The sequence below is a fragment of the Syngnathus scovelli genome, chromosome 12 (assembly GCF_024217435.2).
Source record: "Syngnathus scovelli strain Florida chromosome 12, RoL_Ssco_1.2, whole genome shotgun sequence".
NCBI lineage: Eukaryota > Metazoa > Chordata > Actinopteri > Syngnathiformes > Syngnathidae > Syngnathus > Syngnathus scovelli.
The window spans coordinates 757508-771523 of NC_090858.1; the positions used below are offsets into that span (position 1 = coordinate 757508).

Consider the following 14016-nt stretch of genomic DNA (forward strand, 5'->3'; position numbering starts at 1 on the left):
GTCACTGCATGTCTCTGATAAATGCCTATCTGAAGTGTAATTAAAGTTTGGAGGGGTGAGCCGGAGCAATCTGCACTAGATGTTTTTGCTGCTCTTGTCATTCTCACAAGCTCTAATGATCTGCCTGGATTGTGATTGATGAAGTACTTCATCAAATCCAAGTGCAAGGAACACGCGCTGCTTGCTAAACAGAAGAGACTCTTCAGGAAGGCTGGATTGATGGACGTGCACCAAACATGGCTTTACGTTATGATCCAATCTCTCGTTTGTCCTCCTTTGTGATTAACAAATAATTCATTTGTTTGTTGCACTTTGTTGCATGGCCCGAGGTAAAGAGGGTAGGCCTACGTTTGATGACACTCAAAGGGAGGAAGGCTGCTCCCGCATCCGGCTCAAGGGAAGACAATAAGAACGTGCCTGATTATTTGCACAACATTTTGAAAATCTCCTTTGAAGTGATGAAAAAGAAATTAGCAAATGGAGAGGCGTGATCAAAGTTTGCAATGAAAAAAAACATGGATTGCACAGTGTTGCACGACGCCGAAATTGTGATGTTTTTGTCAGACGGTGTTTTGCAGAGAATCAAGTTGAGGGGGAGACTGGAGTGAGAATGAGAACAAGTGAGCGTAAGCCGACCGGCCGGCCCGCCGGCTTCACAAAGAAATGTCCTCCTTTATAATCTACAGTTTCATTAAAATCGTTATGTTTATATATTGTAAAAAAAAAAAAAAAAGTCGTAAATTTAAGAAAAAGAATGAATCGATGGTTCATTTTTCTCGTGGCACACCCGCAAAAGCTAAACTCAAACACTGCATAGTACGTACTCAACTCTCAGCTGTCACAGAAGCCCACTCATGGCTGTCTTATTTATACAGTCAGATCCCCTCCACATGCACTTTGTGTGTGTGAATGCTGATAGAGCTCACAGAGAGAGAGCCATGGTGTCTGTTCTTTAGGCCTCAGTCACCTGACTTTCTCAGCCTCCTTTATCCCTCAATCCTCCGCGGCCGGCAGCTCATGTCTATTCATATCAAGTGGCGGCGCAAGTGTGACAGAAAACATTTTCAATTCACATCTTAGTTCCTTTGGGTGTACAGTAAAGCCCAGAGTCCCAGCTCTTATTCCTCTTCCTCCACAGCCAAACAACAACAACAAAAGTTGGAGTGCGCAGCCATGGCAGGCAGGCAGGCAGGCAGGCAGGGAGAATCCCATTTATAGCCAAGCCAGCCTGGCCCACAGGAGGCCAGTGTCACATTTTGCTATTTCCAAACCTTGCAAAAGGGAGCTTGTGAGAATGTCTTACTTCAAGTCTGTCACTCTTTTTTTCCACTTTTCTTTGTCAGATGGGATTATTGGCTTGTGTCGGATGCAGCACGGGACACCTTTTGCTCATTCGTCTTCTTCTGGACTTTTTCTTTATGGCTGCTTGGCTCCTGTTCACCAGGGGAGGCTTATATTGATATATTTTATAAAGTCATCCATCGCCACAAACTCAATTTGACTGTTACAGCGCCTCTTTGTAGTGAATATGCTTCTTAACCTAATAACATTTCTTTTTTTCAGTAACAAATGAAGGATGTGACTCACATTGATATTGCGACTTGACTTCACAACAGCATGTGTGTGTTGCTTTTCTAAGTGCAGACAGATTAAGATGTGTTGAAAAGAGACCGCAGTGGAAACGATAACATCAGCTCAGACACCCTCTCAAGCAGTCGAGCGCTCCGGGTATTAATCCACCTGCTGAAAGGACAAAAAGAAGGAGAGCAGGCCAGCTGAAACAAAAAATGATTGTGAACATTTGATGGAGTTTAATACGCTAGACAGGTTTTCATCCATCCATCCATCCATCCATCCATCCATCCATCCATCCATCCATCCATCCATCCATCCATCCATCCATCCATCCATCCATCCATCCATCCATCCATCCATCCATCCATCCATCCATCCATCCATCCATCCATCCATCCATCCATCCATCCATCCATCCATCCATCCATCCATCCATCCATCCATCCATCCATCCATCCATCCATCCATCCATCCATCCATCCATCCATCCATCCATCCATCCATCATCAGGCAAACATAGCGCTTCGGCATCAGTGACTTGTGGATGTGTATCTTATTAAATACATGATACAGGTATTATCATCACCATTTCTACAAACCATGAACTCAATCGAATGAGTGCACAGATCCTGAGTAGACTCTTACATGACTGCAATTGAAATGCAACGCTGACATGTCCAAGCGAGACTGAAGAGATGTCGTCAATTTAGCACTTTTGAATGAACACACAAACAATCAATATGTCAGCTTTTCAGAAAAGCTCTCCCCTCTGTGAGCCTTTAAAAAAAAGAAAGAAAATCATTTCATTTCTGCTGTGCTGTGCTGTTCTTTCTTCCTGCCTACATTCGCTCACTTGTCTATTCTTTGATAGTTTGTTCTCCCAGACCTTGAAACATTGATGAGAAATAAGCAAAATGGACAAATCAGCTGTATTTGCTGCACTGTGCAGTGAATTAACATCTTCTTTTTAGAGGCAAGAAATGTACACGTGACAATGTTCTGTGCATACATTTTTTTGGAATTGGTCTCTCTCTACCTTGTTCCTCCTAAGCCTGCATCTTGACCAACTTAAGACAAGTGTGAGGATGTGTGACCGTTAGTGCTATAGAAAATAGATGCTTGGATGTTTCAATTGAACACTAACTATGGAACAGAAACTTGAGATAGTTAAACGAAAACGAGCCGACTCCCTCTAGTGGAGTTGCTATCAAACATTTGTAATTAAGAAACAAGAACAAAACATATCTTAGGCAGAATACAGATTTTTTGTTAATGACTTGGTAAAATAAACGTGTGAAGTTCTTCATGCAAAATGTCCTCATTGTCTTTTAGCCCAAGCAACACCTGGCCTCTGTTTATCTGATCATGTGGGAGACACAGGATGCATGGGCACTCCCTCTTTGCAACACTTCCCAAAAACAGGCATTCCTTCCTTCCTTCCTTCCTTCCTCCCTCCCTTCTTTTACCATCTCATTGCAAGTTAACTGAAGCAACAATTCATTTAGTATTCTTCAGTGAATGTTGCGGGAAGCCTAATTAGTGAAGGCTGGGATTTATGATCATTCTCTCTTCTATAAAAGGAAAATGATCAACTGCAGCAGGTTCAGACCAAAGGTCAAATGAGCCAGGTGGCCCTGACCCGAGTTGAATCGTCTTGCTGCTATACAGGATCAGCCACAAGGTTGACAGACCGGTACTTTTACACTAGAAAGGAAGTATATTTTGTTGCTGGCTAAAAGCTGCGACAATGTTGCTTGATCAGAATTCCTTGCTAATCTGGCACAGATGAATACACACACACACACATGTGCAACCTTCATTCCCTTCTGTGCTACAGTATCAGCGGTTGGAGTACTCCCTGTTCTCTGGAGGACGCCCGGAAGCCACCCTGCTATTCACCTTATCTCAGAGTTCTCACCATTGACAGAAAGGGAGATCTTTAATTTACCTCCTATCATGCTCCAGAGGATTGGAGCTGCAATAAAGGTAATGTTTGTGTGCGTTTGCCGTAGAAGGTCAGAGCAGCCTACGGTACAATGCCACAGGCCCACAACACCACTTTCCCACATTTGATTAAGAGTACAGACAAAAACAGATGCACAGTGAAATGGTTAGAATGCATTTTTTGCTTGGCTTGGTCACAAAATTCATTTAGGAAACAATAAAATGATCAAATGCATCAAAAAGGCGGCGATCGGAGCATGGTTAGTCAGTTTACCGAAACGATTGGCAACAGAGAAAAGGCACAGGCTGATCGGCTAAATGCACAGAGAGCAACGGGTAGCATACAAGAACAAACGGACAAAAAACTGGAGTGACCGGATGACAGGGTTGAAATAGAGAGCCTGACAGGTGTGGGTGATTCAGCCGATTGGGGCGTGGCCGAGCGCCAGGTGACGCCGGAACGTGACAACTTGCGTCACTCAGTAAATGCAAATGGAACAGAGATTCAAAAATTGCAAATGAAAAGGCACCGCACCGATGAATATACTGTATAGTACAAAGTCGGCACGCCATATTACACTCTCACAGTCATTACGTGACATGACTATGGAAGAGGGAATAAAAATACTCAGTTGGTCTTAATAACATCTTGGGCACTTCTGTGAGGACTTTGGAAAAGATGTTGAGGCCTGTCTGTGAGAAGCTCAGTCAGAGGTCACTGAAGAGAAGGCCTAGCTCATAATTCATCTCAAAGGTGTTTAGCGGCATTACGCTCAATCATGATTTCATACCCTACTCACCAAAGTGTGCTAAATTATTATCATAAGCAATTATTATTAAGTGGAAAGCACTCAAGCCCAAAGCTAAGTGTCCATACATTAATTATCGACAATATGTTTTCTTTTTTTTTATGATGACTGCTTATGATGTACTGGACTTTTCATGTTCTCCTCATGCTTTGATGGCTTTTTTTCACACATGCATTTGAGCTTCATTAAAGGCATCCATAGTGTAGGTGTGAAGATGTAAAAGAAGTAAATGGCTGTTTGTCTGTTTGCCAAAGTGGAGCCAGCCACCCAAATTCGACTGGGATCGCTTCCAGCTCCCCCACGTGCCTAATGAACACGAGCTCATGCCTGCTCTCACACAAAAGATCTCTGGGTTCGACATCCACCAATATCATACAACACTAAATGACCATGACAATGACGGTAGTTCAGATGCTATTCTTAATCAATACAAAAATCCTAGACAATTTTTAATCTTTTGAGATTTTTGCTCAATTTTGATTGAAGTTGATGTATTTCCTTATGGGGGGATCTTGAAATGAAGATATCACTTTAAAATAGCATTTGAGCTGTCTTTTCTTTTTTTCCAAGGGTTGAATATTTTCATCTAAGCAACCCAGCAAATTAAAAATGCATTCTGATGAGAGAGTTTTGTTTTTAGTATGGGGGACAAGGGTGCTCATGGGAGCCCCAAACACTCATCTGCATTGCCAAGAAGACATAGTACAGGAGCGCCGGAGACAGTAACATCTCAGGCCCACCCTTTTGGGGGGGTACCTGGAGACTCACAAACTTTTGAAGTGCTAATCTGCCAGCACCGACGGGAGGGATGCCAAATTGAAATGTCTTTTGACAATGACAGTCATTGAGAAGAAGTAGAGAGAGAGAGAGAGAGAGAGAGAGAGAGAGAGAGAGAGAGAGAGAGAGAGAGAGAGAGAGAGAGACAGACAGACAGACAGACAGACAGACAGACAGACAGACAGACAGACAGACAGAGAGAGAGATGTAAAAAGAGGCACAAAAAGAGCCATCACGACACTGTTTCTGAAATGTAATTTTGGGGGAAATAGCTTTTGACGTGACACTGAGGTCACGCTAGGCGTCATGAATTCTTTATAGCGAATCAAGCACCAATGTGCAGTCATATTGTAGCAAAAACAGCATGCTGATAGCGATTAGCGCCTCGGGCGGGCCTTGAAACGTCAGCCATGTCAATACAATGCTACTTTGAAGCGCACGATAAAATGATCACATAATGTTTATTTGTAGACATCACTTTACAATGCTGATTAGATGTGTTATTGTTTGGGGAGCCTGGGATCAAAACATTGCCTCAGGTGATTGTCTTAAAACCAGAGACAGAATTGAACGTTTTGTGCTGTGCTATTTCATATCGTTTATGCAAATAGAGGAAAAAATCCTCTCAGTGTGATATGGTCATCAAAAGATTTTGCAAAAGACCTTCAACATGCTATTAGTCATGAATTAATGGCTCAAGTGGGCAGAGCATAACATTCCCAAAGTGAGACAGCTGTTCTAAATGAGGCAAAAGTGCTCCACATTGTTTAGCATTCAATTGTTTTCATTCAACTCGTGCACAAATCAATATGAACCATGAGAATGATTTGTTTTTACTCTAGCTGTTGACATTACATTGATGATACATTTTCACAGTTCACACCAAAGTCACTCAAAGTCCACAAAGGTGTTAGATGATTTTATAAAACCTCCGACTGTCACAAATGGAGTGGCAGCACAGCAATAAGACTGTTGTAGATGTTTGTTTTGCTGCGGCTCAGGGGATCGACTCCCATCCCGTCAATGTGTCAACTTGTGAGCAAACCTTTGATGAGGGGAACTTGCTCTGTGGCTGATGAACAACTCAGCTACCGAGTGAGATAGTTTTGCTTAACTCTGCAAATTCATCTAAAACACCCTGGGAAAAACAGAGAAGTGGATTCAAAGTAAAACAAAAAAACAAAAAACAAGATGCGTTTTAAAGTGTGCCCAATTAAAAGCAGCTCTCCCCAGGAGACTGGCTGGAAACGAGGATCACATTTTGACGCGAGCGACACTCCTTCGGCAGACATTTTCTATTTTGCCACTTTAATTATCCAGACGATCTGCAGAAATGCACGCATGATACTATGTGTTGAAGACACGCTGGATAAGCCAGAGCACATATTATAGCAGATCGTATCAGTACATATCTCATCCAAACACATTCCTGCTCATCAGACCTTGAGCAGCACAAAGGAGGGCAGGCAGCAAGCATAGCTGTGCACTGGTGTAAATATTTGATCCCACCAAAGTGTTTGCCTTTCTCAATAACCACTGGCGTATTGAATCTCATGGAGATCTCAACACTGTACATTTATATTGTAACTTGGTGTATAGATGAAGTTTAGTTTTGGTACAAGTCAACATTTAACTGCTGCCACCAAGTGGTGCTTTGTATTCATTTTTCTTTCAAATATTGGACTCCATACAGCCTCGGCGCCAGTCTTAATGCCATGCGTTAAGAGAATTACATATATATACTATCATGGGTATGCTTCTAACAATGTTTGGATGTACCTACTATAATTTCTATTTATGATTTCTCATGCATTGTTCTGTTCTCCTCAGAGATGAGTTCATCATTTTAATGACATCCATTTTAGAGAAGTACAGTTTGGCCATGTTGCTCTGGCCTTGGCGTGCCATAGCAGTGTGTGCGTGCATGTGCGTGTGTGTTGCAGCGCACCCTGAGAGACCATGTCAAGAGACCTTGAGAGCTGAAAATCACGGAGGCCCGTCTTCTGGGAGAGACGGAGAAGTAAAAACCCTGAACAGATAAGAAAGTGTTCCAGCGGGAGGAACAAGGCGTTCTTCTTCCACGATTTGCCTCTGACGTACATGCCATGTGCAAGATAGGATGTGCTAAGTGCAACAATAGACAACGTGTGCTGTATCTTTTTTTCTCTACGGAGGCATCTGGGGAGGGTAAGAGCTGACTAAGCACAAGCATTCTCTCTCTGAAGCATCTTCAAGGTCCCAAAGGAGGGATAAATGGCCAACAGGAGCCCATGCCCCACAAGACTGAGCTGGAGCTCTGCCGGCCGGCCGGGTAAGTCCTCTTCATACTTGACGCACTATTGTAGAGCATGACTGTATGCGTAACTTCAAGTCTGATTTTCATTGCTTTCCCTCCTTGCATTCTATGCACATTTAAATGAGTTGACTTGGCTTTCTCTTGTCATTTGTTGCTTTTTTTCAGGGTGCAAGCAGGGCAGGGTGAAGCAGCTCTGTACTCGCTGTTCCTTTTTCCTATGCATATACCTCTTTGAGAAGTCACTTTAAAGAGGCATAGGGCATGGGAAAATGGGGCTGCCGAGGTATTCCACAAATCTAGCTGGCACAGCGAGGCGCTTCTCACACCAAGTAGATTTTGTCAAGCTCAAACGGATTCTTCTTTTTAGATTGTGACCAGTTGCTCTTCTGCCGACATGATATTGCATGTTTGCTCATAATTTGTCTGTTTGACATTTTCAATAAAGAGCCCATGGATGAAAACATTCAAGTTGTTATTGAAAATGCAGACTTCATATTTTATTACAGTGGGTTAAGCTATATATGAAAAATGATCAACTATCTTGAACTTACATTTATGTGAATTTTATACATTAGGAAATGCTTTAAACTCATCGCTTTTTTCCACAAAAATACATTGACAGATTAAAATACCTAGCTCGTATCAACATAAAATAGTTGATCATAAAAATGTATTTAATATGTACAATATTACAAAGATTTGATTGAATTGAATATATACTTAGTCTTTTTAAAATGTATTGAGCTTTTTCTTATCAGCTTTTGTGACGCTAAAAAACAGCACAGTCAAAGTAAAACAATATAAAAGTGCACAACACAATACACTTGTAATGAAAATATTGTGTCACTTATTGATCGTTACATTGACATATTTGAAAGTATAACTTTGTAGAAAAGAAAGTTTTTCTTTTTTTTCTTGGTTGAAATTAAATCTTCAGTTAACAATCATCATTTATTTCCTCTACACGTATAATGTCCGTGCCATCTCACAAAAGTTGAGCACAAGTCACATTATTGAGATAGTCTTTGCTCTAGTAAAGCATGTGACACCCAGCCAGCCAGCCAGCCAGCCAGCCAGCCAGCCAGCAGTGGCTCCAGTCTGTCTGCTGCCATCCAGTTGTAACAGTTAGCACCTCTTAACTTTCAACTCACCTGATTGAAAAGGATCATTGTCATTCCACTTACTATAGCTTTTCTCTCTGACAATTGAGCATTTATTGATGCTGGTGTGGCCATTAGCGCTGGGAACCGTCCCATTTACTGCTGCTGCTGCTGCTGCTGACTCTGAAAATTATATTTAATAAATAAATAAATGCCATGCTGAATAAATAAAATAAAATAAATAAATAAATAAATAAATAAATAAATAAATAAATAAATAAATACATGGATGGATGGATGGATGGATGGATGGATGGATGGATGGATGGATGGATGGATGGATGGATGGATGGATGGATGGATGGATGGATGGATGGATGGATGGATGGATGGATGGATGCATGGATGGATGAATAGATGCATTGATGCATGGATGCATGGATAGACAGATAAATAAAATATTCCGCTTACTTACCATTTAGTCTTGACCACGAGGTGTTTGTACATTTTCTACGTGCTGTCTTTGATTGAACAACGACTTGCAGTGACTCACTCCACCAGCAGGTTGGAGTGTTTCCTTCTCTGGATCCAAAGTCCAACTCGTGAGTGACTGCACTGAAGAGATTGCTCAACTTTATGACAGAGTGACTCAATCAGTCACCCATTTAGCTAGTGGCACCTAATGACTTTAAACGTGAGGCAATACACACCTTTGGTAGACTTGAGGGCGCCTTCCTCGCGCAGCTTCCATGTACGTGCGAATTGTTCAATGGGGGAAACAAAAGAGCTCAATGGATGTCAATGATGTGGCACTTTCAGCTGCTTTGATGTCTTCTTGAGGATGCAAATCAACCTGGAGCAAGGAGCTGTCTCGCCTGGGAGTCATGCCACAAGACGCCAAACGAAAATATTTGCCCGCAGCAGCTAGAGGAAGCACCTTCCAAATGTTCTTTTTTTAAATACCCCAAATTCCATAAAAACACAAAACCTAATCCACTATTTGCTCAAAATCTGAAAGAAAATCCAAATACACACAAGAAGGCAGCACTTTATGAACTATTTGGAGGTGCACTGAGAGAGAATAATTCATTTTAATGGGATTTAAAAATAATCATATCACCTTTATGATATTAACTGTGCATCGAAGAATGCTGGTTTAGTTGTGGCTGGCCACTAAATGTGCACAATATAAATTGTGTCTGCGTGTGTGTGTGTGTGTCAGTTCAATAGAAGGGCCGGAGCATGAAGATATGTTGCTGATGTAGTAGGCGGGGTTGCGCGTAGAAGGCACTGCTGTGGCGGAGCTGTTCATCAAGGGCGTGGTGCTGAAACAGGACAGGCGGCCGCAGAACGGCGGCCACGGGAAGGAAGTCAGAGCGTATCTCGTGCAGCTCCCGTTTTAACTTCATCCTTCTATTTTGAAACCACGTCTTGACCTGTGTTGGGGAACATTAAGTTTTAAACAAAATAACATTTGAAAACAACCTCCAAGAGACAACTTACTTGAGTTTCAGAAAGGTGAAGTTTCATGGCAATTTTTCTTCGTTGGGAGGATCCTAAATATTGATGCTTGTTGAAAGTGCTCTCTAGATTATTGATTTGCTCAGGGGTGAATTTGGTCCTCACCCTCCGTTGGTGGAAAAGCTCTCCTTCACCGTCTACTCCCAGCTCACTTTTCGAGCTGGAAGTGTAACCGCAACTGTCTGGGAGGGTTTGCGTTAGTTTACAAAAGCAAACGCAACTCGCAAACAAAGTGCTTGAGTAGACTTACTGTTTGGGGAGTTTTGGGGCTCATCAACCTGGAAATTAGAATGCACACTTTTCTGCAGAGTCATCCCACCAGCGTCCTTTTCCTTAGCGTAAAAACTTCGAGAGAGCCACTCCACTGAGAAGTTGGCCATGACGTACGTACATACGTGTCCACACACAAGTCTTCAGATACATGTCTCTCTTGGCTCCTCTTATGGGAGGGGCACACTTTCTATTTGCATATGCAAAGTTGTCGGCGGAATGGTAGAAACTTGATGGAGGTTGTAATTGAGCTTAATAGAGGCCAGCTTGTGGCTTTTCGCACCTTCTTTGCTGCTGGTGCCACTAAGTCTGGAGCTAACTGACAATGCTGTATCGTGATTGAATGAAGTCAACTGGCTGAGCAAAGGACTTCATTGGAAACATCTGTAAACGTCCGATGGCTTTGTTGTTGCGTTAGTATAGTCATGTGTTTTGCGATTGCTCAAATGAAGCCTTTGTTAGTGAGGGGATCAAGCCAAAAGTCAAAGAGTTCTGCTTGATCTTTGCTGACTTTATCTGAGTTGAGACATTTGCTGCAGATCCTCTCGCTATCCCGCCCCCCCCAAACCTCACACAGCTCTTAAACTGTAGTTTACTATATGGAACTTTCAATCTTAATTACATTTGCTGCCAAGAGACTTGAAATGCATTTCCTTTTAAATGGGTAGGATTGGCTTTTGCAATCTTCAAAATCACATCACACAATCAAAGCATTGACTTCAGGACTTCAAACCAGAGATTAAAATTCACGCACATACAAAAGCTCAGACTTGCAGGAGCCAGGCCGGAGGGCCCTGCCGTATGCGCAAACTCATCAATGCAACGCGTACCTAAATGACAACTAATTGTTGACCATGATCTGCCCTGTTAGCTGGTGTTTGAAATGCAAATGCCTAAGGCAGCATTTGGCATGTGTGTGTGTGTGTGTTGGGCTGGAGATTTCAGGGGCCTCACGACACTCACCTCACGTAAAGCGATATTCAAAATGTATTTTTTTTTTTGCCTGGATTATTTGTCAAATTCTGTTTTATTATAAATGATAAATTGGTGGTTAGACGGTACAAACAATACAAATGTTGATAGGTTGACCGGATTGGAGATGAGAGTCCAGTGCTACATTACAAAGATACATTTAATTAGGCTGTTAAATAAACTTTTTTCTGCAATTATATACAAGTCTTGCATGTAATCATGCAAGAAAACAGACAAGTCAAAATTGCACTTAAGTGTTTGGGTGGGAAGTCTTTGAAGAGTCTCTTAGTAGAAATGTGAGCTGTGGATCATAACACGGGGCCCTGGGTGAGGAGCCATATGCTGTTGCAGGACCATTTGTGGCGGCACAGGGACCACGGGGTAAAATGCAGCTCCGGCTGCTGGGAAGTGGCTTTGCTGTCCAGAAACGGCGTGGTACTGAATCGGATGCATATGTTGAAACATGACCGGTTGGATTTGAGGAGTGAGGTCCTGCACCTCCCGCTTGAGCTTCATCCTCCGATTCTGGAACCAGGTTCTCACCTGCAGAAATATGAATGAATGAGTGCCTCAAGTTCAAAAATGGGATATCATTTGATGGTATTAAATGGAACCATTGTTTAGGATTGTACCTGCGTTTCAGTTAGCCCCAACTTGCGCGCTGTCTTCACCCTGTCGCCAGCATCCAGGTACTTGTGCTTGTTGAAGATCTTTAGCAGCCTGTTGATTTGCTCCGGAGTGAATTTGGTGCGCACTCGGCGCTGAGCGCTGTCTTTCCCGGCCGCCGCCGCCGCCGCCTCGTCTATAGACAGGCACTCGGAGGAAGCAGCTTCACTATCGTAGCCAGACGAGTAGTCGCTTGTTTCTGAAACTGAATTGAATGTCATTCCAGTTAGAACAAGTTTGCGGGTGAGTCCAATTCAGATATCAGCAGAACTTACTTGGTGATGTGCAGCGTGTGGTCTCCATCGGCTCTGCAGGTTTGGCTGACTTTGGTTTGGGCTGCACGTAACTTTTGCCGTAGGCAGGCGGGCTCGGCTGCACCATGCAGGGAATGTGCGGCTTGCAGTTGGTCACACTGTCCATTGCAATTGCAGCCCCTTCTTTCTCCTCGAGCGCCTTGTCATGGTGGCTCCGGGCGAGCCAATCCACTGAAAAGTACTTCACCATGTTCTCGTTCCTGGCTTGTGACCTGCCCAACAAGTGTCAATGGAAGTGTGTGTGTGCGTGTGGGAGCAAGTCCCGTGGGATCAGCTTTATAGGGAATGGGCCAGCGCGCTCATTTGCATATGTAGAGCGTCTTGTTAACGCTCGATCGATCCGCACGATTAGAGCTTAATGGCTCGTTATTGAAGTCTTTCCATATCCTGTGAGTGTGTGAAGACCTGGCGCCAGTGAGTCTGTGACACCCCCCAGCACCCACCCATGCAGTTGTCAAGCCCTGACTGAAACCGGGAGCTCCTGCAAAAACAGTTGTATGACAGGCACCCCAACCCCCATTGCATACAGTACAACGCTGGATGCAATTATTTAGTCTGGATGTATTCAAATGACACCCTAGAGTTATGGTAACAGGACAATTACTTTGCTATTTCAAGACAAAAGCACATGTCTGAATTAAATCACAGACTGCAGGACACGTATTTCATGAGTGAGGAAAAACATTCACGGCAGCAGTGACAATTGGGAGTTCAGTTCAACACTATGTATTATTGGAGTCATCTCACACTGAGGCATGTTTCAAATGGATTTACTTTGTTACTTCATTGACATGGGAGTTGCAAAATATGTATTTAAATGCACGTGGACAAATGATTGCTCCAAATGCTTCTTTAGGCCAATGACAACATGGAACACCAACATGTTCATTGCATTTTCCAATAAATTACTTTTTGTACATAACCCTAAAACATTTTATTTGGCATGATTAGATACAAAATGAAGTTGCGTGATTTTCTTATAGCTCGCAGATTGACTGACATCTCACAGTTCTATCATGCGGACTATAAATTGCAAAATGAAGTTGTCTGCCCTAAAAAGACTAAAAGAACAGTTTGTTATTGGACGAAACAGCTACAACTGTTTGATGAAATATGAGACGTAAAGTGCATAGGTTTAATTGAAGTGTCTCTTTCGTAGCACGCATGTAAGTATTGAATGTTCTGGTATTGACATGTGCGCGACACCCCATGCAGTGCGCCTTGGCGCCAGCAACGCGCTTTTGACGCAATCCATCCATTCACCCATTTCACATCAAAGCTATTACAGGAGCGGAGCAACACAATTACTCACTGTTGAATGTCGAGCCATTCAAATGGAAACTAGATCATACAAGCAGTGAGGATGTCGGGATTTCATGCAAAAACAAGCACAAAACTTAGAAATCAATTAGAAGAGGGATCTTTAGAGTGGTTGTCCAAAATTGGGATGTTTAAATCCTCATGCGTACCGGTGACGCGACAAGACACCCACCGTGAATGCAAACAGCCCCAACGCGACGTCTTACAAGAACAATGTCGCCACTAAAGTGATCGTGTTTTGTTTTTTTATTACAATGCTGATAAGGAGCCGACTCTGGTCTTGTCCGCTATCAAGCCTCTGTCTCCGAGAGTCCCCTTTGGCATTTTTAGGCTATTTATCTGAGAGGCTTTGAAGCTCCTTAGATGCTGTTAGATAATAAAAAAAACGAGCTCCTGTGACGTCGCCTTCACGCTGTGCTTATTTCCTAATAGATGACAGACTGACTAACAGA

At 42.8% G+C, this 14016-nt stretch overlaps 2 protein-coding genes and 1 long non-coding RNA gene across 3 annotated transcripts; all 3 read right to left on the reverse strand.

Moving 5' to 3' along the window:
• Positions 1-125: 125 nt before the first annotated feature.
• Positions 126-3884, reverse strand: LOC125978669 (uncharacterized). The gene is made up of 3 exons (XR_007485113.1): positions 3794-3884; positions 1588-1743; positions 126-1433 (listed from the first exon to the last, which is right to left on the reverse strand). It is a non-coding gene; the product is annotated as an uncharacterized lncRNA (long non-coding RNA).
• Positions 3885-9602: 5718 nt separating this feature from the next.
• On the reverse strand, positions 9603-10478 carry vent (ventral expressed homeobox). Its single transcript, XM_049736228.2, has 3 exons — positions 10273-10478; positions 10005-10204; positions 9603-9937 (listed from the first exon to the last, which is right to left on the reverse strand). The coding sequence occupies exons 1-3, from the start codon at positions 10400-10402 to the stop codon at positions 9725-9727; spliced, it is 543 nt and encodes a 180-aa protein (XP_049592185.1). The 5' UTR covers positions 10403-10478; the 3' UTR covers positions 9603-9724.
• Positions 10479-11300: 822 nt separating this feature from the next.
• Positions 11301-13942, reverse strand: vox (ventral homeobox). Its single transcript, XM_049735759.1, has 3 exons — positions 12206-13942; positions 11897-12135; positions 11301-11807 (listed from the first exon to the last, which is right to left on the reverse strand). Exons 1-3 carry the CDS (start codon positions 12432-12434, stop codon positions 11550-11552), a joined length of 726 nt encoding a protein of 241 aa, XP_049591716.1. The 5' UTR covers positions 12435-13942; the 3' UTR covers positions 11301-11549.
• Positions 13943-14016: the final 74 nt, after the last annotated feature.